We start from the raw sequence: 25440 nt of genomic DNA on the forward strand, positions 1-25440 counted from the left end.
TTCTACTGCATGGCAGATTCTTTTAGACCATGTCAATCTTTTATTCTATTTATTCTATCTTCTTTATTAATAAACAGAACTGGAAGAAACTAGTTTAATGTGGTATTTTACAAAGTTACACAAGTTATCACTTGACATCTATCAGAATGGCTAAAATCCAGAACACTGATAACAGCAGAAGCTGACAAGGATGTGGAGCAATAGGAATACTCATCCATTGCTAGTGGGAACATAAACTGGTACAGGCACTTTGGAAGACAGTCTCTTACAAAGCTAGATACAAGCTTACCAAAATAAAATACAATAAAAATAAATACAAGCTTACCATACAATCCAGCAATCACACTCCTAGTTATTTACCCAATTAAGTTGAAAACTTATGTCTACCAAAAAACCTGCATGTGAATGTTTGCAGAGGCTTTATTCATAATTGCCAAAAACTGGGAGTAACCAAGATTTCCTTCAATAGGTGAATGGATAAACAAACTGTGGTATATCCATACACTGGAGTATTTTTCAGCAATAAAAAGAAATGAGCTATCAAGTCATGAAAAGCCATGGAGAAACCTTAATGTTTCCTGATAAATAAAACGAGCTATTTTGAAAAGGCTATATACTATATGATTCCACCTCTATTTAGAGACAGTAAAAAGAACAGTAGTTTTAGAAGGAAGGGGAGAGAAATGAAAAGCGGAAGCATAGGAGATTTTTAGAGAAGTGAGACTATTATGTACGATACCGTAATGGTGGATAACATGACATTATACATTTGTTAAAACCCATAGAACTGTACAACACAAAGAATGATCCCTCATGTAAATTACAGACATTATTAATCCATCAGTTACAGCAAATGTATATACCAAGGCTAGAAGTTAAATAGGAGAAACTGTGGGGTGGGGTAGTGGGTAGAATATGGGAACTCTACTTTCTGTGCCATTTTTCTGTAAAACTAAAACTGCTGTTGAAACAGTCTTAATTTAAAAAAAAAAAAAAAAAAAGACACCCTAGATATAGTCTCTACTTACCTCAATGTGTTCTTTGGTAATAAGCCAAGGCCTATGGGCTAACACTTTGTTAAGTTCTCCTAAATTCTGTAGTTTTTGAGGAGCATTCTCTAAACCATTAAGCCACTTGGGGTCACCACCAACATGAAGGAAATCATTTACATGGAGATTCACTAAGTAGGAGCACTGATGTCTTGCTGCAGCCTTAAAAAAACAAACAAAATTACTCTATAAATATTAAAATCTTGAACAACTACAAATCTTTTTTCTTTATAATAAGTAAAACAGCTAATTAAGTTTTTGATTAGTATGGTTTCAAGTTTTTCATATGCTAGAGAGATGAAGTTTTCATACAAAACATGTAAAAATTCACATACACCATAGAAAGCATCTTAGAAATATCTCAAGAACAAAATATCTATTTGAACTTTAGAAAATTTTATTATATACCTACTGTCAGAACCTTGGATTAAGAAAACTTCAATTAAGATGCCAACCATAAAACAATGGAATATTACCTATAAACTGAACATAAATACCTCTACTTATGTCAGTCAACTATTTATAATAGTGAAATAATCTTGTATTCTACTTTTTCTTTTTTTTTTTTTTTTTTCCAAAGCCTATGATTTTTTTTTTTTTTATTATTATTTTCCCACTGTACAGCAAGGGGGTCAGGTCATCCTTAGATGTATACATTGCAGTTACAGTTTTTTTCCCCACCCTTTCTTCTGTTGCGACATGAGTATCTACTTTTTCTCTTATTTAATAGAAAAGAGTTCTCAAGGGAGTATAAATATATATTTCCTTTTCTGTTATACGTGAGAGCATACTTATTTAGAAAGAGGAAAAACAGATACTACCTAACAGGAATCCAATTAGAAGTTAGCATATAAGTGTTTATTCCTTTGTTTTAAGTATTAACCATCTCTTTAAAAGATTAATAAAGCAGGCAGAAATAAATTTTCACTGAATGTTTACAAACCATTATTCCAATGTAGTGCCGATAATGCAGGGGTAATGGGCCATCCATTTGCAGTAGATAGTGTTGAGTTTTTAAAAAACTTTCTAAATATTGTGGGTGAAAAACCATCACTAAGGTAATATTATCCAGACGACCCAAAGCAGCAAAAGAATCTGCAAATAAAGTATGCATCTGTGCGTCTTCACTCCCCACTTGGAGAATCTGTATAAGAGAGGAAAGCCATGGTTACAGAGATTGTAAATTGGTGTTAGAAGAAAGAAAGTATGCATGCACTGCATTCTAAGTGTCATTTAGAGGCAGATTAGCGCTCTTTGATAACTCAGCTGGTAGAGCAGAGGACTGTAGAAGCAGATTAAAATTGGCTTAAGAGGAGTTTCCACTTTGGCACAGTGGGATAAGACTCTGACTGCAGCTGCTCAGGTCTCTGTGGAGGTGTGGGTTGGACACCCAGCCCAGTTCAGTAGGTTAAAGGATCTGGAGTTGCTGCAACTGCAAGGCAGTTCTCAGATACAGCTCAGATTCAATTCCCTGGCCAGGGATCTTCCATATTATATGGGTGTGGCCATAAAAAAATAAAATGAGCTTAAGAAAAAGAAGTTAGGGGTTCTCTTATGGCTTAGTGGGTTATGGATCTGGCATCACTGCAGCAGCTCAGATTGCTGCTGTGGCCTGGGTTCAATCCCTGCCCAGGAACTTCCATGAACTCTAGGTATGGTCAGGAAAGGGGAAAAAAAGGAAGATTATAATTCTACAAATTTAACTCAACTAGTAGCAAGACAGAAGAATAAACAGTCGCATATCTTGTAGTAGGGGAGAAACAACAAATGTCAAACATTAAAGGTCATCTAGATAAGCTGTTTGCAGGCTTGGCCAGAATCCAGATAAAGAAGCAAGATTTAGATGATCAAACTTGCAGAGCCTGCAAACAGACACTAATGCCTCTCCTTTAAACAACACCTACTCTCCCTTAATTTAAGGAGAACCAAAATTAACTAACAGCAAACAATTCTTGTGAAAACAAAGCATAGGAGCATTACATATTTAGTATTAAAGATCCAATCTAGCACTGATACCAAGTTTGCCAAGACCAAGTAACTCAGCTTATGGGCACACCTCAACAACATCTGAATATAAGCAGGTGGCACATCACTGGTCAAAAACAAGTCTTGCCTTTCCTCGATTAAATCTGGGTGTTAGAAAAGCATCACAAAATAGTAGAAATCAACATGACTATAACAGCTTTCTAATCTCACTGATTCACTGCCAAAGCATGATGATTAACTGTGATCAGCTCTGTTGCATATTGTTGACCAGCAGCTGTTCAGATGCCAAGAAGTGGGTCATGAAAGCTCTTCCTTAAAAGCATACAGTTCACTATGTACTTTTACAAACAACATACCTCCTTTTCTGGGATGAATCTACTTGGTCCGTGTCCTAGTGGTCGAGGAATTCTAATTCCAAGTTCCTAGAAAAGAAAATTACACCATCTCAGGCCTCCAGCAGTAAACAACATGAATTGAGGCTACAGGAATGGAAGGGAAAAACAGCCAGTTGAACAGAGACAGGCTTGTTTCGGTGGTTTGTTTTCAGGGCCATATATACATACCAATTCCTCTGTTTGCATCACATAGCTGACAACAGTTTATGACTCTGACTAAAAACAATAAAACCTGTTTCACTAAAACCAGAGTTTTGCATAAAGTACTTGGCAGAAAGTCTAGAACAGAAAGTTCAGCACACAGCAGCCAACTCTGTGGATTGTCAGTGATACAAAATAAGACCAATGTGTTTGTACATCCAAAACCCAACCAACCAAAATATCAATCCCTGTTCATCTTGTCAGGAAATGAAAAAACAGTATTCTCTACCTAGATGTCTTAAAGTGAAAGAAGTATAATTATTATTACATCTATAATAACACTTCAAAAGAACAGAAATTTTATGAAAAATTAAACTTCTCTAAATCCACAAAAGTACGTAGGACATAATTTCTATGAGAAATTAATTTTGAGTTTTCCTTAAATTTTTAATTTATAGGATCTCATCAACTTTGCTAATATTTTAGAGGAGCTCAACTAATTAAAAAATAAGGTTTTCTGCCTTTTGACATAGTGAACCTAGAATTCTATACTTTATGTGACAGTGTAGTGTGGTTAACAAAAACTGACAATCTAATCTTAAAGCTTCTATCTTTTCCCTCAGTAAGTGTGCTTATAGAAACAAAACCAAAATATAATTCAACTTATTTTTTTTTTTACAGGTCCATGTTCTATCAATTTAGTCTCGAAACAAACAACCCCCCGACCTTTAATAATCAAATATTAATCCTTGCTTATATATTACAAACAACTATTACTTCACCCTCTCTCTACTGCTTCCTAAAGTTCTTTGTGATATAACCAGATGCTTTCCTTTTAAAAGAAGAAAAAGATGGGGGCGGGGGGGGGGGAGGGAGGGAGAGAAGGACATGTGGCAGCAATTCAAGAAATCTGGTCCAAGTAAATGAAAACCTTTTGAGCAGAATACATTTTAAAAAATTAAGCAGGCAGGACAAAATGGAATAGAATCCTAATTAGGAGAACTCAATATTCATATTCAAAGTACACTCTATTTGCCAACTAAGCCTAAATTTTTATATATGCTTCCAATAATCTTATATCAGAGGCCAGTGATTTCTTACTCTGATAACTCTACACTTATACCTAAGACAAGAATGTCTAATAACCATAGGGGAGGCACTAAATTCACTGGTTAGGCCATGTATATGTCTATCCTATAACAAATGTAAGGGAAAAAGCCCACATTCCTGCTATTTAAAACATCATTTTGGCATAAATGCAGCTGTTTATATGAAATGATGACTCCTAGCCTAACTGCTGAATTTCTGATTCAACTATATACCTATCAAACAAAATAAACTTTGAGGCTAAAAATTACTATTTATGTAATAGTAATTTCTTTAAAATTTTTTTTTCATTTACTTTACTATCTTATTTAAAATGCATTTTATCAAAACACCTATTTCATGGGCTTTTATTAATTTTATACCTAAGAGACACCATTTTGATGGCTTTAGTATATAAAAGGTGGCTTCAAATGGGGGAGAAATGGATTATGAAATAAATGATCTTGGGAGTTCCGGTCATGGCTCAGTACTAATGAGTCCAACTAGTTTCCATAAGGATGTAGGTTCAAGCTCTGGCCTCACTCAGTGGGTTAAGGATCCAGCGCTGCCATAAGCCATGGTGTAGGCCAGCAGCTACAGCTCCTGGGAATTTCCATACGCCACAGATGGGGTCCTAAAAAGCTAAAACAAACAAACAAACAAACAATGATCTTGATACAACTGGAGAGCCAGTCAGGAAAAAGTGAAACTGCAGTCCTAACTCATACTTTACTAAACGATAAATCAGACGTAAGTGAAACCCCCCCCCCCAAAAAAAAACAACAGTATAGTACCAGAAAAAAAAACACTCATGGAGTTAGGCCCAAGAATGCCACAAAACCCAGAAGTCATAAAATAATTTCAGATTGATAAATTGATGACATAAAGACTTTCATATTGGAAAATTAAACATATCACTTTGTTGTACAGCAGAAAGTATCACCCTTGTAAATTAACTATACTTCAGTAAAACTTAAAAAGTTTGATGATAGGCTGCGTTGGAGAGGAGGTAGAGAAACAGCCATTCATTGCTTATACATTTCATTTTGTTTCTTTTCTTTCCTTTTTTTTTTTTTTTTTTTGCCTTTTAGGGCCCCACAGCATATGGTAGATCCCAGGCTAGGGGTCAAATCAGAGCTACAGCTGCTGGCCTACACCACAGCCACAGATACTTAACCCAGTAAGTGAGGCCAGGGTTTGAACCCACATCCTCATGGGTACTAATCAGTTTCATTTCCACTGCACTTATACATTTCTAATGGGAGTGTTCTGAAGTGTGAGGAAAAATGATCAAGAACTATATGAGGAGTGTGGAGTTCCCCTTGTGGCTCAGCAGTAATGAAACCAACTAGTATCTATGAGGATGCAGGTCTCCTTGGGCTTGCTCAGTGGGTTAAAGGATCCAGCATTGCCGTGAGCTGTGGTGTAGGTCACAGATGCGGCTCAGAACTGGCATTGCTGTGGTTATGGTGTTGGCTGACAGCTGCAGCTCTGATTCGACCCCTAACCTTGGAACTTCCATATGCCACAGGTGTGGCCCTAAAAAGATCAAAAATTTAAATATATATATATAAGGAGTATAAATTACTGCAACCTCTAGAGAGCAATTTGAAATACCGATCGAAATTTAGGTTACATACTTTAGTCAACAATTCCATGTTTAACATTAACCTATACTCACATTTCTGAAATATGTAAAAGTATAATCATTCCAACGTTGTTTCTAATAGTACAAGATATAAAACACTAAGAGTACCCAATGTGGTACAGTGGGTTAAGAATCCAACTGCAGCAGGTGGGGTCAGTCCCCAGCTGGCACAGTGGGTTAATGGATCTAGCACTGCTGCAGCTGTGGCTCGGATTTGATCCCTGAACCAGGAATTTCCATATGCTGTGGGTGTGGCCATAAACAAACAACCTGAGTGCCCATCAGTAGAGGATTGTTTCAAAAAAGTTTAATAGGACCACAGACTAGAACAGCATGAAGTCCCTACAAGGAATGAACAGTTCAATATGGGTTGGCTTTAAAAGATCTCTAAAATATACTCTGCAGGAGAAAAAAGCAAAGTGCATAATATGTATATATTGTGTTACTATTTGTAAGGGAAGAGAAAAAAAAAAAACTTAGCAATTCCATTTCTAGGACTTTATCCTACAAATACATCAGCAGCATGTGTATAGTGTGTGTATTTTTAAAAATAAGGCCAGATTGCTAGCATATGGGCCTCAAAACAAAAGGTTGAAGTACATTATTTTGGTTTTATTTCTCTACCAAATAGATAGTTTATATATCAAACTATTACAAAACAATAGCTTTACAATGCCAAGAAAGTGGCTATCAATGTTTTAAAAATGGAATACTTTCCTAGAGGCATGCCAGGGGTCTTTCGCAATGGTCCTATATAATTTTTAAGTCTTTTAAAGTCCAACCCAACAGCTAAAATTAGTAGCCATATTGGTAAAATTACTGGCCATATTGGTATCATTGTCTTTCCTCTTCCTTACCTTCAAAGGTCAAATCTTTCCTTCGGAGTTCCTTTAGAAATACATTCTTTCAGAGTTAAAAATTATGTTTTAAAACAGGATGTTAAGAAAATGCAAACATTCTTAGGAATGGATGATAGACCCAGTATGCTAATAACCTCTTAGTGTTAAGATCACATTTATCCCTTGATGAGATAATAGTCTGACAAGAAAGCTAGGGACAAAAGAATAGAAAAACTGAAGAAATGAAAGGAATGGAAATAAGTCTCTGACATTCAGGACTCCACTTTCATTATTTTACCTAAGACTAGTTCTAGGTAAAATGGAATTTTACCCAGTTCACACTTGGACTACCCAGGTCAACTTCCTACTAAGCTGAAGAGGTTGTGAGGTGCTTATTCCATTCCCTAAAAGTAGAAAGGGAAACAGAAGGGGGAGGAAGGGGTGGGATACTAAAAGATTTTTAAAAATCAAGTCTTTCCCAAACAGAAGGGGTTGATCAATATGGACATAATGGGGAGTTCCCTTCATGGCTCAGCGGTGATGAACTTGAATAGTATCCATGAGGATGCGGGGTTCGATCCCTGGCCTTTCTCAGTGGGTTAAGGATCCAGTATTGCTATGGCTATGGCATAGGCCAGTAGCTCCATCTCAGATTCAACCCCTAACCTGGGAACTTCCATATGCCATGGGTACAGTCCTAAAAAGAAAAAAAAAAAAAAAAAAAAAAGATGGATATGATGGGAAATACAGTTGCTGCTGTTCTAGATGTGTGTTTTAGATTCGCATCAACTTATTCTTCTACATTTTAGAGGCGAGGCTCAAAAATTGTCTTTTGTTTTTTCTTAGTTAATAGACTAAATAAATAAGAAGGATACAAAAACATGACATGATTTTTTTTCTGCTTAATCTTATCCCTAAGGGAAGACAAAAAGGTTGATCTAGGGTGTTCTTAATGAGTTCTGAGATTTCATACCAATTTATCCCAATCCAGACAATGTCAGGAAGCAGATCATTGATTCTTTATAGACTCCCATTGCATACAAAATGAGCTCTATCTCCTGGGAAAAGTAAACAGGTGACAATTTTCTTGAAAACAGCCAGGATGTCTGGTTCTAGAGCTGATGTCTTTAATTAATTATTCTTTTGAGCCTCTTTAAGAGTTTTTTGGTTGTTTTTTGTTTTTTAATAACCTAAAGGCGTTTTTAGATGATAGATGCTATTGTGATTATATAATACCATTCTTGGTTTCTAAAGGGTTAACCCTTTAGAATTTCAATTTTCTGGAAAACTCATTTTTGAAACACTGCTTTTCCTAGTCACATGACAAATTAGTTGTTATCCTATTTTCTAACAGACGTTGATTTTAAAAAGAAAAAGGCACTACAAGTCTTTAATGGTGTGTTGGTAACCAAAAGTGCATTTTGTAACTTCCTAAAGGTTACTTCAATTATGCTTTCATATGAAGCTGTAAAAAATTGAGTTATAGACTTTGAACAAATTTTGGCCAATCTAGATTCAAGGAAGCAGAACTTGCTAAGCAAATGGCCTTCTTAAGAAGCAGATGTAGATGCTAATCACAGCCCAAACCTCACAGGCTCTTGGTGAAGGTGTGGCTGGGAAAATTAACATGGGAACTAACAGTCCTATCCTCTCAGCAATCCTCCTAATCAGAATCTCTGAAAGAGATATCACAACATTGCTTCAAATCTCTGACATGGTATCTGCTTCCTCACCAGTGTGTAATACAAACACACTTATTTTCACAGTATGAAAATTCTTAGCACATGTTGACAGTAGCACAGAACGACTATGTATGTCATGTATCACTGTATGAATCAGTGTTTATTGAACGTACTGTTCTAATGAGATTTTTCAAATTTGGCAAAGATACATTTAAGAATCTATATGAATATGCTTAAGCAAAAAATGAACAACTTACCACAAATGCTAAATGAAAGCATTTGTTGGTTTATGGTATCTATCCATTTGCAAAACAAATTGAAAAGTAAAAATAATCATCTCTTGAATAATCCTACTTTTCTCACTGCATTTGGTGCATTTTTAAACTATCTAGATGTTTTAATACTGATAAGCAGAACACTGATATTAACTTCGATTTTTTTTGGGGGGGGACCACATCCACAGCATATGGCAGTTCCAGGGACTGAATCCCAGATACAGGTGTGACCTGTGCCGCAGCTGTGGCAATGCTGGATCCTTTTAACCCACTGCGCTGGGCTGGGGACTGAACCAACACCTCTGCAACGATCCGAGCAGCTGCAGTCGGATCCTTAACCCACTACGCCTCCACAGCAGGAACTCCTAATTTTGATTTTTTTAAAAATTACAAAAGCGGTTCTTTTTGAAATACATTTCAACAAGGCAAAAATATACTGTGTAAAAAATTCCCATCCCACTCTCCCTTGTTTATAAGAATCACTGCTTATAGCTGGGTACTAGCCTTTTGGCATCTGAAATTTTTAAATAGAAATGAAGAAATCTATAAGCATTACAAAGAAAGAGTCCTACTGTAACAACATGTTCTAGTGCTTCTTCTAAATTTTTCATTGACTCATATGGAATTTAGGAATATTGGAAGTTTAGGTATCTCTTTTTCCAGTGTCTGGTCCTCTGTGAACTACATTCTAGAAAGATTAAAACTCCAGACTTCAAAGTACAGGATTTATAAGATTGATTTACACCGTATGGGTGTCCCATACTTTAGTCACATTCCTGGAAAGTGTTTAATTTAAAGGTACTGTGGAAGCTTGCTATTTGAAAGCACTGTGTTATTCTTTTGTAAAGTGAATAGTTTTCCTATCAAGCACTGCTTCCTAATTCATCTTCCCACATGTTGGCTGTTTTAAAAATGAAATACAACTATACAAAACTTCCTGGTCTCCTGAACCCAATCCCATAGGCACTGTAATCAATGAATAAACTAAAATGTATCTATCTACCAGTTTACATGGCTATGTTTAGAGATTGCAGATCTGGCTAAGAACCAGGATTCTGCACACAAATACCACCAGAAATAACAGATGATTGGGGGTCACTCCTACTCAAAATTTGAAAAGATCTGTTATGGCCTGCAAACAGAAATTATAAATGCTATTTCAACACTTTCACACAGTTTTCTCTCCTTGGTAAAGTTTCAAAGCAACAGTTATGAGACTTTTTTTTTTTTTTTTTTTTTAGGTTGTTGTATTATCTGGAAACAAGGAACACAGTATGTATCCATGAATGTTAAAATGTAGGAAAAAAGTATTTGATGTTCTATATCCTTCATGAGAAAGTGTCTATGTTTATATGAATATATGCAGAATACTCATAACATAGATTCCATTTACAAAAAATAAATAAATACTAACATTGAGTCATTTTAGTGGGCAATGCTGCAGAGAAATTACCTTGTATTTACGGGTTTCTTGAATGAAGTCGATATTTACAAATAACGATTTCAATTAAAAATTTAATGAATATTTCTCTTCTTTCTCCCTCGTCACCTTTTAAATCAAAACCTTTAAGGGTTCGAGTTAAAGTTGTTTTAGTAACTTTCAAACGGTGCTCTATTTGCAACCACTCAGGAAAATATAAAATGTTAAAACGGCTCTCTCTGAAGGCCAATTCAGACACAAAACAGATAGTTTTATAAACAAGAGTGAACGCTGTGCATAACGTCATAGAGCTGGCAGAACACACTTATTCTAGGCAGCATCATCTTTTAACTGACTCAAATGTATTCTTTTCCTTTCAGTAGGAGGCAGAGAGTGAGGGTCACCGAATAATATTCTGACAAGGCAGTGAGGAGAAAAATCCACAGGCTGTTCACAGTCTCCAGCTTTGTTCACTCGCTGACTTGTGGAGACTTGTACAGAAGACCACGTTATTGACGCTTTGGAGACTTGCATTTAAATGACCGGGACAGCTGTCTCTTGCAGCCGCAGCTCCTTCTGTGGCAAACATCCCCCTCCCACCACTGGCCGCCTCTTCACCTGAGGGGCGCGGGCCAGCCCGCGACGCCCCCGCCGGGCAGGGCGGCAGACCCAGAGGTGGCTGCAGGGGCGCCCTCCCGGGAGAGCGCTCTCCGAAGCCGTTAGGGTGCAAAGGTGGGGAAGCGGCAAGACCTCCCTGTAGCCCAGGCAGCTCGGCCGGTACCGCCCGCCCGCCCAGTCCCTCACCCGGATACCTCCTCCTGGCCGCGGCTGCCGCCACACTGCTTGCAGCACAGCAGCTCCGAGACGGTCAGTGAGGCCGTGTACGCCTCGTTCGCGGTTGTGGCCAGGCGCATGTCGGCGCGGGGACAGCAGCGGTCGCGCAGAGCAGCCGCCGTGCCGCGGAGGAGGCAAGCGCTGCGAGGCCGGGAAGCTCTGAGCTGAAGCGCCTCAGTCTGCTCTGACTGCCGGGCGGCGCAAACAAACAAGGCACGCGGCCCCGCCCCCACCATCACTCTGCCGACTCGACGGCCGCGCGCGCCAATGCAGACCCGCAGCGCCGCGGAGCCCCGCCCCCTTGGCGCAGAGGGGCGGGCACTGGATGGGGTGCGGGGACGAAGGGAGGCGGTCTGACGCCACCCGGCGAAAAACAACCTCCAGGGGCAGAGCTCCTCCTGCGAGCTAATGCTCAGGTCCTGAGCAGGCTCGGTCTGCCTGGAGGTGAGCGTGCGCTGTGGCTAGAAGGTGCGGCGCGAGCCGTCGGGCTTCAGTGCCAGGGTCGCCAGCATCAGCAGCGGAGAACCTGCCTTCCCTCCACCCTCTTGGGTCTATTTATCTAGAGCCAAAGAGCAACCCACCTCTAAGCTGACCCTGACACCACCATGAACAATCAAGCTCGCTTCACACTTTATAGACAACTTGATATTTCCCTTCTTTCTTTCCAATAATACCCAAACAATGCTGAATGGGCTGCAGAATGCAGAAACAAGAGACGGTGACCTATATTCAGTGTAAAATTATTTTCGGTAAGCTATGCAGAAATATAAATACTACTGTCCTACACAGATAATAAGCCTTGGTAACAGATCTCTAAATTTTCTTTTTTCTAAGTATATTTAAAAGCTTTAAAATTTCTAATATTCCCTCATAAGCACCCTGGGTTCTAAAGAAATAATTTTTCTCTCTGAAATCTGGAACTTGAGAAAACAGGTTTTAAAGGAACAAAAAAGAACTAACATTGTTGGATCTAGAAAACAAATTTCTCAGATCCTGTATCAACACCATTTCCTTACATGGTTCCATTAACTTCTTTTTAAAAATCAACTCCTGAATTAGATCTCTCTTTGCATGTTTGCCCTGAGCTTACATGCTCAGATTTAAAAAGAAGAGGAAGAAGAACATTCTGACTGAAGGAAACAAGTGGAGTTTAAGACACAGAACCAGGGTTCATAAACTAAGTTTGTTCTAGGAATGAAGTTACAATGTCTTAGAGAAGACTAAGTTACTCTTTTAGCTCTTAAAAGTAGCAGTTTAAAATGGTTACTTTTACCTTCTCCAGATAAGTAAGATACTGCGGTATGTTCTCATACACTTCTACAAATTGCTAAATCACCCCAAATATTTTTGCTGGTCAAGAAAAGCAATTTGAAGTTAATATTAACATAGAATGGCTACAGACTTCCAGCTCTCTTCCTCTGAGCATTGCCATGAAAACAAACAGATAAACAAATGCCCACTCAGCCGCAAGTAAACAAATAGGAAAAAATAAACCAGTAAATCATCCAGTTTGCAGCAATATGACATACCCAAGATAAACTGCTTGTAGATTAACAATTTGGAAACATAAATGCACTTGACATAGGTGTTGAGAGCTATAAAGCTATTTAATGAGGAAAGCATATGAAAAATGGTGACTATGGTTCTATAAGGGTTGAGCTGTGATTTTATTTTCTGGAAAGAATAAAACAGTGGGCATTAGTTGTCTAGTAGGACATAACCTCGTCTGTGACATCAAAATTATGTCATTTACAAAGTGAAGAATGTTCACCTTTCTATTTTTTAAAGAGAGACAAGGACAAAGAATTAAATGCAAAAATGGTTTAAAATATTTAAATATTTAAATGAAGATTAAAACTGAAAATTGTGTATGTACACGTATATATATATTTGTATTTGATACTTAGTGCTTAATATTTATTGAAGCATATATTGAAATTGTATAGGAAGCTCCAGTTAGGATTTCTTTTTTTTTCCCAGAAAGTTTCAGCTTACTTTGATGCTGCCTTACCTAAAAAGAAAAATAATTTTAATATATTCTAATTCAGTGGCTTACTGAGGACCATCAAGCCATTAAATGTCAAGATTCCTTTATCGTTTCCATAAAGGCTGACTTGAGTTCTTCGGAGAGTACTACTTTTTCTTCTTTTGGTCAGAGCAGTAACTATGAATTAGTCACTCTTCTCCAATATAAAAAGGTTGCCTCCAAATAAATTTATTAATCAAGAATCCCAGCAACTGTATTAACCTGCAAATATCACTGTGTACATTTCACTATTGGAAATGGTTTGTTTCCAATCATTCAATAAAAAGTGTATATTTTCCAAAGATTTCACTGCATCAGGAGGCCAGATTCCTAATGAACTCCCAATGCTAAGCATGTAATAAACCTCCTGAGCACAGCTTAGTAATTGGAAAGGACTATGCTTTTGATATTTAGCAAAGGCTACCATTATAGACCAGCAGCTCTTTACAAAAATCTAGCCCAAGAAGTAACAGTAATTCTAAAATATTTCCTTCCCTCTGCAACTTATTCAACTACATCAACTGAGGTTTTTGCATGTCATTAGCAGTAATGTTCTCAACTCTAATTTTCTCAAGAACAAGATGATACACCCATGTAAAAGGAGAGTGGTGTCAAATGACTTGATCTGAGCAGACAACTATGAAGCATTAGAGTCCAGATTTGGAGTGGTAGTTCAGCTTCCTGAAGGAAGCAATATTTGAGTTAGGACTTAGAGGATTAGGCCTTGGCAAGAAAATTGGGGGAGGGTTTGGGGAAGTAGAGACTGAGTTCTAAGCAAAGAAACCAAGAAATGCAAAGGCCCAGAGGCAAGGGAGTGACTAAGAATGGTGACCCATTAGGGAAGCTAAAGGATGTTCATCGAGATCTAGAGCAGAGGATATGGAGAGTGGAGGATGGAGTTTAGGTAAAATATAAACAATAAGGAGGGAACCTTAAGATTCTTTAAAGACTATAAATTTCATTCTTAAGAATACTATAGAATTACTAAAAATTATAAAGGGTAGAATGACATCAAACTTGCATTTCAGCTAAGGTTTAGAAAAACAATGAAGGGACAAAACTAGAGGCAGAAAGATGAGTTAGGCAGGTTTTGGGGGCAATTCTGGCAAGGGAAGAACAACAGAATGAGGCAGAGTATAGGGATGAAGGTAGATTTGTCTTTCCAACATGATAATAAGTTTTTGAGAAAGGAAGTGATGCCTCATACTCTTGTGTTTGAAATTTTAGGAGACAAATCTCAAGTTATAAGTTCTTCTTCCCTAAAGACCTTAAAAAATATAGTCAATTCATGAAAAAGAATGGGTATATTTTAATAGAAAGAATACTAATCAGGCCAAAAGGTATAATCACACTTTCATGGAGCACATATTAAACCTGGAACTTTCTTATTAGCTAAAGGAATTAAAATACTACAGATTTGTAGATATATTCATTCAAATATAAATTATATTAAATAATTGATTAGATACACAGGGCAATGGGTTTAGCTGTAAAACCAAAAAACTCCTTTAAGAGCAGGAGTGGGATTTGTTAGATTTATGTGGTTTAAGCATTCTTGGTGGGGGGGCGGGAAGACCTGCTGTCATCTTAACCATTTTATTTGAAATGAATGCTGGTTTATAAGATTACTTCTGCTTACTAATTTTGTCCAGATTTTTCTCCTCTAGCTGATATCTTCCTGGTTTTTTTTTTGTTTTGTTTTTTTGTTTTGTTTTGTTTTTAAATAGCTTGTCTGCTAAGCACTTTTTTCCTTTCAACATCATGTTTTAAGTACACTGAGATCCTTTTAGCATGGCACTTTAATTTTATATTCTCTTATTTGTCCTCTATTTTTTCACTTTTTCATTTTAATTTTTAGAACTATATTATTTATAAGGAAGCAAGAATGTTGACACATCTTTGCTCTCTTTCTCTCCTTTAGAGTTTCTTCTTTTAGAAATGCAGTTTTAAATTTCTATACAGGATTTTAAAAACATAAACCATCACTCATACTTGTAAATAAACAGTATTCCAAATAATGTTGGTGGTTTTAAATTAGAAAATCACTTTCCCTCAAAGAACAAGCATGTTACATCATGGTCAGGTTTTCCAGGTTAATGATAATGAGGCCAACATATCAAACATTAAGAACTCTACACATATAAGGCAATATAATTATTCCTATTTTACAAATCTGTAAAACAGAAACTCATCAAGTATGGGTAACTTGTCCAAGGTTGTAAAAGTAGTAAAAATGCAGCCTGAGATTCAAACCTAGGTCTGTCTGAATCCAAAGCAGCAGAAGCTGGGCTGCTTCTTTTAATGAGTATTTTAAAATTTTCAATAACTGTGTATTAGCCTAAGTTCTTGATTCTGATGGCAAAAAAAAAAAAAAAAAAAAAGAAGGAAGGAAAGAAAGAAAGAAAAAAAAAAGGCAAGAAGAAAGAAAAAAGTATCTTCCTTGCTTATACTGAGAGTGAGATCTAGTTTAAAAAGAAAAGAAAGAAGAGAACATGGAATGCTTGGTCTTGGTATTTGAGAGTTTGTCACCTCAGTTTCTCTATCCCTGTCTTTCCTCTCAGTCTCTCCCCAGAACTTTGGCACCTTCATGCTATCCAAAGCTCCCTCACTGTGTAACTCATCTGAGTCTACCCAACAACCTACCTGTTCCTCACATTACCACTATTTCTCTCAGAGTAACTAGCAGGCATTAGGAAGAAAACAGGCTTCTTATGGGGAGTTCCCGTCGTGGATCAGTGGTTAACAAATCCAACTAGGAACCATGAGGTTGCAGGTTCGATCCCTGGCCTTGCTCAGTGGGTTAGGGTTCCAGCGTTGCCCTGAGCTGTGGTGTAGGTGGTGTCAGTCGCAGACGCAGTTCAGATTGCTCAGATCCCCAGTTGATGTGGCTCTGGTGTGGGCTCCAATTAGACCCCTAGCCTGGGAACCTCTATGTGCCACGCGAGTGGCCCTAGAAAAGGCAAAAAGACCAAAAAAAAAAAAAAAAAAAAAAAAAGAAAACAGGCTTCTTTAATTCACACATCATTATATGAGGGGCTGATAACTCATACTAATTTCTTTGTTTCTCCCAACAGAATGTAAGCTCCACAGAATAAAAATGTTTGTCTTTTTTGCTCACTGCTATATTTCCAAATTCTTAATGCCCAGTACATAGTAGACCCTTAAGAATGTACTGAATGAATGAACTCCGCAGAGATGTTTCCATAAAAACCAAACCAAAATGCGTGACTCAACTGAAAGCTTAGTAATGAATTTCAAGTTCAATATTCATATTATAAAAGCTTTAGGCCATCTAGACAAATGTTTTTGGAGGCTTTGAGGTCACAATTTAGGCAGGCAGGCAGGCTCTGCTTGGGAATTAGCTTGTTCTTGGTTCCAGTTCTAACAAGTAACTTCCATTTTTCATAGCCTCTTCCCATCTTCTCCTTGGGAACCCCAGATACTCCCAAGCTCCTCTGATTTTCCTGTTCTTGATTTCCTGAAATACCAAGATATAGGATTTGGCAATTGTATATTAATATATATGGCTCACTTGTTAAGTCAGGCAGGTACTTACAAATCAGACACTGCCTGTATATATACCACTGTTTGACAAATTCACAAACATTTTGTAACTAAGTTTGGCTTTAAACAACCTCGGTCTTACCTAAAGTGAAATGACAGGAAAGAGTCTGTTGAGACATCAAAGTTAAATGAGAGAATTCATTCATTACAACTTTTAGAGGCTAATTACTTTTTGCATTGTTCCTGAATTTAAGAATGAGTTTAATATGGCATAGGATGAGGTTCAGGAAAAGGGTGATTATAATGCAAAATTGAGAGTCAGGACTTTATCCCAAGTGTTTGTAAGACTTACTGAAGGTTTTAAAGAAGGAGAAAAGGAAATGACACCAACTTAAAAAAAAAAAAAAAGTAATGTAGGATACTAAATACATGACATATTCAAGTAGAAAATATTTCTCAGGCTGCACATATATACTGTGTTGTGTAATTATTATTATTATTTTTAGGCAAGAAACAGATTTATTAGGATAGGACGCTTGTGAGAGATGTAAGCAGGTATGCAAGGAAGCTCTGCCCTGAGGATCTGGTGGACCATAGTTTTATCATCCAAGGGGAGTGCAATTTTTTAAGACAGTTTTTGAGGGGCTGGATTTCATCTGTACCAAAAAACATATGTGAAAATATTTTTTAATTTTTGAAAGTGCTTCTGATGTGGGCACAAGGCAATAACTGGTTTTAATATGTAACCTATAATTTTAAGTACAAGGAATATATTAGTCTGGTATAATATAAAAATTATCTTTTCAAAATAGATTAAAATCAGACCTAGTATCTTCAACTTACGCTGAGCCCACAGACTTGATGGAACTGATTTCTCAACTGTTTACTTCCTTTGTAAAATTGAATTGACCCATGGTTAAAATGTTTAGGCTAAATGTGCATTAGTAAGTCGTTAGCTTGATCATGTCTGAATTTTGAATGTTTCAGTCACACTGGAGATAATTTTGATTCAAAGAAAGAAAATCCTAGTGACAATATTCTAAAATCTTTTAATCACATTATTTTTGTTAATAACAGCTATCTTGACCTCCTCACCATGATTAGTGCCACCAAACAGTGAATATTCTACAGTTACGTGCTTTTCCTACACAGCTCAGAGAACTCCCACTCAGTTCCTTTGTGATAATCTTTAGTTGTAGGTACTTTAATCCTTTAAATTACCTTCTTTCTTTGCCTCCTTCTGAGATCTCTTGTTTTCCAAGAGGGTATTAAGTTGTAGATCCTTAACCTGGTCGCAAAGTACAAGGCCACATCTAGAGACTACATGCACATTGTTAAGCATTTTAGAAATTAAGTGCCATTCACTGGACTTTCTCATGTGTTGTTATTCTGCTCTCTGAAACCGCACTGCACCTCTGGGGGCCATTTTCCCTTTTGTGCAAAGGATGAGAGTACGTTCAGGGCACTCTAGTTCAACAAGTATATTTATTTCCACTTATACTATCTTTCTGTTTAGCTAAAAATACTCAAAAAAGAATACAACTTAAAAATTTTTTTACATGAGTTCAATTTTGAAAAGAATTTAAGATCATTTCATTTGTAGTAATAGAAAATCTGATTTTCCTAATTTTTAGCAAATAATTGAGAATACTAAAATAGGATTTCATTCAGATATTAGAAGTTGGGGAAGGTAGTATCCTTTTTAAAGTTGTTACATCTCTAATTTAAGAAATACGTTTTGGCATAGGTTTATGTATGGATATTAATGCTATCATTTGACAAATTAACAAAAATCATAATAATATGTAAACACAGAGTATTCAGTCATTCATTATTTATAAATATTCACTGAATGCCAATTATATACATTTAATTTCTTAAATCCCATAGCAGAAATATCTTAATTTGAGACTGACCATCTACTTTATTTAGGTTTAAACCTCTCACTTATAAGTTACACAGGTTGGCAGATAGCTTGAGATTCTGTCAGGAAGCATTAAATAGGAAATCATCTACTCTACTGTCCAATTCTGGAAAAAAACCAAAAACAAAAAAACTAACCCACACCGAAACAAAACAGAAGGTATGGTAATCTCATAACAACCCTTCTAGGTTTAGTCACCTCAAATTTAAAACAAAGGGCAACTGAACTTCATGATCTCTCAAACTTTATTTCCGCTCTAAAGTTCTACTCTGTTAATATAATTCCTGATTTTATCAAGAATTATATACTTTAAGCTAACCAGAACCTGGCCTCCTTCTACATACACTAGGCTTCTTTGTATATTACAGTGATTTTTTTTAAAGTGTATTTCTTAGGATTCAGTCCTTACAAGTACTTTAGAGGTATTAAGAAATACTAGATTTGGGATTTCTTTTTCAAGCTCAACTACCAACTATATAAAAATTAGATGCATTGGAAAACACCAAAACAATTATTTGTTGTCACTAATTTAGTTCCTGGAGTAAATAAAATTTCTTCCACCATCTCTGTGAGTATATGTACGAATATTTCTGTAAAATTTTCAGTGTCAAAGACAAGTACAATTCGTGTGTTCTGGCCTTTTTAAAATTCATGCCTGTCTGCATCTGCTTAAGTAAAACTACAGTAGTGAGTGGACTGCTACAGCATGTGGGCACTTTGCTGTGCGAATCCAGATTTCCCTGATATTATGAATACAGGAAAATACAGACATACTGTAACTATAATTCACAACCCCTTAATTTCAAATCTGTTTGAAACATAAAATAGCATCATTGTTCTCACTAATTGGCTTGATAAATAATTTAACTTTACTTATTTGAACTTCAAAGAGATCATTTATTAACAAAATGCCTGTTTTAGACACTGTATATAAATCAGAATTCTAGTAATATTGTTTGACTAAAGACTATGCTGACCAAAAAAAAAAAAATCAGTAACATCTGAATATCACTTTTGTATACCTGCCACATCTCATCTGCACACGAGAACTCCCAGCAGATGTGGAGGATTCATGCTAGTCTGTAGCTCCCTATGTTGTTCACCCAAGGCTTGGGTCAGGCTTTAAGGTTCAGAGAATGTTCCCAGGATTTCTGCTGGTTCTAGACAAGTTCTGGGGGAAATCTAATTCAGAGTTTCATTCCCATCAATGCTAAAGTGAGCCTTAGAGAAAAAGCTCTTAGAATCACAACTGTTCAATTATGGTCTACTGAATAACAAATTAAACTTGCCTTCCAGTAGGACTTTTATGTAGGCTGTCCTAGATTTGGTCTATAACTGAAAAAACTGCCAATCCTTCTCTAGAAAACATAAACAAAGTCAATCTTATCCTTCAGTGACATACATGCTAGCATGATCCATAAAGCTTTTATCTAAATCACAAAAAGCTGATCTAGTAAATTCTTCAATGATGCACTTTGGAATTGTTTTTAACAATAAGGATATTATCGATATCCGAATTATCTTTTGTGTTTGTAACAGGCAAGTCTTTAATCTATTTGCTCTTTAAAATTAAAATGTCAGAAAATTCAACTTTCAAGTATTCAACCAAATTAAAAACAGTAAACCATAGTATTCTAATTCATGCATTACAAGAATACAATTAAAACCTTAAAATCTTAAAATGCACACTACACACTACATTTACAAATTGATGGGTTTAGAAAAATCTGAACTTCAAAAGATATCAGAAAAAAATAAGTATGTGGATCAGGAGAAAAAGCAAAGCAGAGTCAAAAGCAGCAGGATACAGTTCAAATAGGTCAAACTCAACTTTTGACTTTCCCTAAGAACACAAAAAAAACACAAGCTTAGCAACAGCTTTCAGCCAGTAAGAAAGCAGACAAATAGGTAAGGACTCAACCGCTCCAGCTACCCATGAAATCCAACTTTCAGTGTTTTTTTTTTTTTTTTCTTTCTCTCTCTTTTTAAAATTATATAGTGTCAGTGCAGAGCACATGTTATAAAACAGGATACACTGACCTGGGTTAAAAGTAACATAAAGATAAAATCTTCTTTACCAGCCCTTAACACAATATATCAGATTTTTATAATATAGTGTTAATTTTGTTTTTACCATATAATGCCATTTACTGTATATATTAGAGTTACCTTTAAAATATTTGTGTATTCATAATAAAATACAGAATTTTGTGGGCAATTTTCTTTCTCGTCTTTGGACAGAGGATAAGGGCAGAAATATGTATAAGAAAAAAAGAATGTGTTGGGATAAAAAAGATCCTTCCCTTTTAAAATTCCCTAATACTCAATTTCCAAAATTTAAGGGGAATAAGTTGCAGTGATGGTGGGGTACCCAATAAGAAAATGTTACGTCCAAATCCCTAAATGTAAAATATGATTAAAAACAACAACATAAAAATAACAACCTTCAAAACAAGCACTCACACAACAAATTGCACAATGTCCTTCTATGTAATTTCCCCTCCTTCTACCACTCAGTACATATCTTTCTTTGAAAGAAGAAAGTTTTCAGAGGACTTAGAAGGGATTTTCAAAGAGCTTCAGATTTCATCATTGTAATGTTTAGTGTAAAGTTCAATATTTTCTCAAACTGACAGAGTGTTACTTGTAACAGAGACACAAAAACACTGTGAAACAATAACTTTCTTCATTCTGCTTTTGGCTTGCTAAACTTATAAAGTATCCTAAAGCAGTTTCCAATATTTTCTGTAAAAATCTTCAGAAACAACCTTTTTGGTTTTTCTTTAAGTACTGTTTAAAATCATTTGCTGGTTTTAGTTCCCTAAAAAAAAAAAAAAAAAAAAAATTAAGATCAGTTTGACTTGCCATATCACCTATTATCTCCTAAACTTATCATGCACTAAAAAACATAGGAGATTTGCTACTAATACCACACGGTACTGTCAAAAATGTATATATGTATATTTCCTGTCAATATTTCATTGTATTCTATATACCCACGGGAAGGTAGAAGAAAATTTTTAAATGTTTGAAGAATAGCTCTAGGTTTTACTTATTGGTGATGGCCTTACTTCATCCTTTTCCTCTCTTCAATTGTCACAGATAACGAAGCTAGGCTAAATGGAGGGAAAAAAAAAAAGTATTTTCAATACATCACTTGGGAAAGAGAAACTCTACAGCAAGCTCATATTTTCCTTGGGCTCCTAAACCTTAATAATTTAAAACGGTATCCATTCAAGTCTTACTGATTACTTAACACATATATCTTAAAATTTATGTATCTATACATCAGGAATTGGCTGCATATGCATGTTTCTGTTAAATTCACTGATATCTATATATATGGATATATTGGCCTATTTATCCAACATTCATTCAGCCAATATTAATTAAGTACCTACTAGGAACCTACCTTGTACATTTTTAATCCTATTCCTATCCTATACTCATCAAAACCGTATGGTACTGGCACAAAAACAGAAATATAAATCAGCAGAACAGGATAGAAAGCCCAGAATTAAACCCATGCACCTACAGCCAACTAATCTATGACAAAAGAGGCAAGAATATACAATGGAGAAAAGACAGTCCCTTCAATAAGTGGTGCTGGGAAAACTGGACAGCTACATATAAAAGAATGAAATTAACACTCCCTAACACCATACACAAGAATAAACTCAAAATGGATTAAAGACCTAAGTATAAGACTGGATACTATAAAACTCTTAGAGGAAAACATAGGCTGAACACTCTCAGACATAAATCACAGCAATATTTTCTAAGATCCACCTCCTAGCGTAATGACAATAAAAACAAAAATAAACCAATGAGACCTAATTAAACTTAAAAGTTTTTGCATAGGAGTTCCCATCGGGGCTCAGTGGTTAACGAATCCGACTAGGAACCATGAGGTTGCAGGTTCAATCCCTGACCTTGCTCAGTTGGTAAAGGATCCAGCGTTGCCGTGAGCTGTGGTGTAGGTTGCAGATTTGGCTCGGATCTCATGTTGCTGTGGCTGTGGTGTAGGCTGGCGGCTACAGGTCTGATTGGACCCCTAGCCTGGGAACCTCCATATGCCACAGGAGCGGCCCTAGAAAAGGCAAAAATACAGAAAAAAAAAAGAGTTTCTGCATAGCAAAGGAAACCATAAACAAAATGAAAAGACAACCCACGGAATGGGAGAAATCTTTGCAAATGAAGCAACTGACAAGGGATTAATCTCCAAAATATATAAACACTTCCTGCAGCTCAATACCAAAAAACAAACAACCCTATCAAAAAATGGGCAGAAGATCCAGACAAATGTCTATAGAAGATGTACACATGGCCAAAAAACACATGAAAAGATATTCAACATCACTAATTATTTGAGAAATATAAATCAAAACTAGTATGAGGCACCACCTTACACCAGCCAGAATGGCCATCATCAAAAGGTCTACAAACAATAGTTCCTGTCATCGCTCAGTGGTAACAAACCAGACTAGTATTCATGAGGACATGGGTTTGATCCCTGGCCCCTCTTAGTGGGTTAGGATCTGGTGTTACTGTAAGCTGTGGTCACAGATGCAGCTCAGATCTCGTGTTGCTGGCTGGCAGCTACAGATCTGATTTGACCCCTAGCCTGGGAACTTCCATACGCTGTGGGTATGGCCCTAAAAAGACAAAAAAAAAAAAAAGTCTACAAACAATAAATGCTGGAGAGGGTGCAGAGAAAAGGGAACTCTCTTACACTCTTGGTGGAAATGTAAACTGGTGCAACCACTATGGAAAATAGTATGAAGATTCCTCAAAAAACAAAACTCAAAAAACTAAAAATATAATTACCATGTAATCCAGCAATCCTTCTCCTGGGTAGATAATCTAAGAAAACCATGGTATTGAGAAAAAAACCTGGGTATTGAGAAAACCATGACATGAAAAGATAACATGTACCCCAATGTTCATTGCAGCACCATACACTAGCCAGGACATGGAAGCGACCTAAATATCCATTGACAGAGGAGTGGATAAAGATGATGTGGTACATATATACACAATGGAGTATTACTTAGCCATAAAAAGCAATGAAATAATGGCATTTGCAGCAACATGAATGGACCTAGAAATTATCATCCTAAGTCAAGTTAGACAATGAGATACAGATATCACATGCTATCACTTATAGAAAGAATCTAAAAAAAAGATACAATGAACTTACAGAATAGAAACAGACTCAAAGACTTTTAAAAACTTATGGTTACCAAAAGAGACAGGTTGTGGGGGAGGGATGGACTTGGGGTTTGGGATAGAAATGTACAACCATCATCACAACCTAATTTTAGAACAACTATAAATATAAAGAGTATTGATTTTTTTTTTTTTTTTAAAGAACGAGGAGTTCCCATTGTGGCATAGCAGAAAAGAATCCAACTAGAATTATGAGATTGCAGGTTTGATCCCTGGCCTCACTCACTGGGTTAAGGATCTGGCATTGCCATGAGCTGTAGTGTAGATCATAGACGCAGCTCGGATGTGGTGTTGCTGTGGCTGTGGTTTAGGCAGGTGGATCCAGCTCCAATTAGAACCCTAGTCTGGGAACCTCCATATGCCACGTGTTTGGCCCTAAAAAAGCAAAAAATAAAAAAATAATAAAAATTTTAAAAAATAAAAAGAACAAAATGATGCCATTTGCAGCAACATGGACACAACTGCAAATTCTCAAGTCAGAGAAAAACAAATACCATATGATATCACTGATATGTGGAATCTAAAATATGGCACAAATGAACCTATCTGCAAAACAGAAACAGACTCACAGACATAGAGAATAGACCTGGTTGCCAAGGGGGAGGGGGAGGGAGTGGGATGGACTCTGAGTTTGGGGTTAGTAGATGTAAACTATTACATTTAGAATGGATAAGCAATGAGGTTACCATATCCAATCTGTTAGGACAGACCCTGATAGAAAATAATATAAGAAAGGGAAAAAATACATATATATATACATGCACACATATGTATATGACTGGGTCACTTTGCTATATACAGCAGAAATTGGTACAACATTGTAAATCAACTACACTTTAATTTTAAAAAATTAAAAATGGCAGTTTTTCTTAGTGGCTAAATATCATATTGCCTACTCCAGAAAGAAAGAAAGAAAGAGAAAGAAAGAAAATGAAAGAATTCAGAGTAATTTATACAGTAGGATTAAATCCAATGATTATTTACACACAAACACCCCTTAAAATGTTTTTTTCATATTTGAAAATCAGTAATATTGATCAAAATAGGTGGTTATTACAAACTATCAATATAGTAATATCTCATTATACCTGAATTGACTTTTTTTGGCAATCTCAAGAATAGAATCTAGAACAAGTAAGCAAAAAAAAAAAAAAAAAAAAAAGTAAAAGAGATGCCACAGAGTTTATATACCCAAGAGTATGTACTATCCTCAGAGGAAAAACTTTAGTTTACCTGTCTTAGACACAATTTACTTTTACTTTGTAAAACTATAACAAGCTTGTTTATTTACTAAGTGCATAGTAATTTAGAAGGAAGTAGGGACTACTGTTTAAAATGATAGTGAAAGCATGTTAACCATTTGATCACAAGGGAAGAGTCAGAAAAATTCTAGAAAGAAGAA

At 36.2% G+C, this 25440-nt stretch overlaps 2 protein-coding genes across 5 annotated transcripts in view; one reads left to right on the forward strand and one right to left on the reverse strand.

Annotated features, from left to right (window-relative positions):
• ARMC2 (armadillo repeat containing 2) overlaps positions 1-14418 on the forward strand; it is a 157919-nt gene extending 143501 nt beyond the window's left edge. The window contains exon 19 of the mRNA XM_021090841.1: positions 10343-14418. Within this exon, the coding sequence (XP_020946500.1) occupies positions 10343-10401 (59 nt within the window). The 3' untranslated portion in view covers positions 10402-14418. The remainder of the gene's footprint in view (positions 1-10342) is intronic.
• SESN1 (sestrin 1) overlaps positions 1-25440 on the reverse strand; it is a 113644-nt gene that overhangs the window by 10594 nt on the left and 77610 nt on the right. For 2 of the 4 annotated variants that reach the window (XM_021090855.1, XM_021090862.1), the window contains 3 exons: positions 3392-3457; positions 1993-2193; positions 1029-1211 (listed from right to left, as the gene is read on the reverse strand). In XM_021090855.1, the coding sequence (XP_020946514.1) occupies positions 1029-1211; positions 1993-2193; positions 3392-3457 (450 nt within the window). Of the gene's footprint in view, positions 1-1028; positions 1212-1992; positions 2194-3391; positions 3458-11325; positions 11574-25440 lie in introns of those variants that run through there. The other 2 variants (XM_021090868.1, XM_021090872.1) reach the window with 2 other exon arrangements.

This window comes from Sus scrofa, chromosome 1 (assembly GCF_000003025.6).
Source record: "Sus scrofa isolate TJ Tabasco breed Duroc chromosome 1, Sscrofa11.1, whole genome shotgun sequence".
Taxonomy (NCBI): domain Eukaryota; kingdom Metazoa; phylum Chordata; class Mammalia; order Artiodactyla; family Suidae; genus Sus; species Sus scrofa.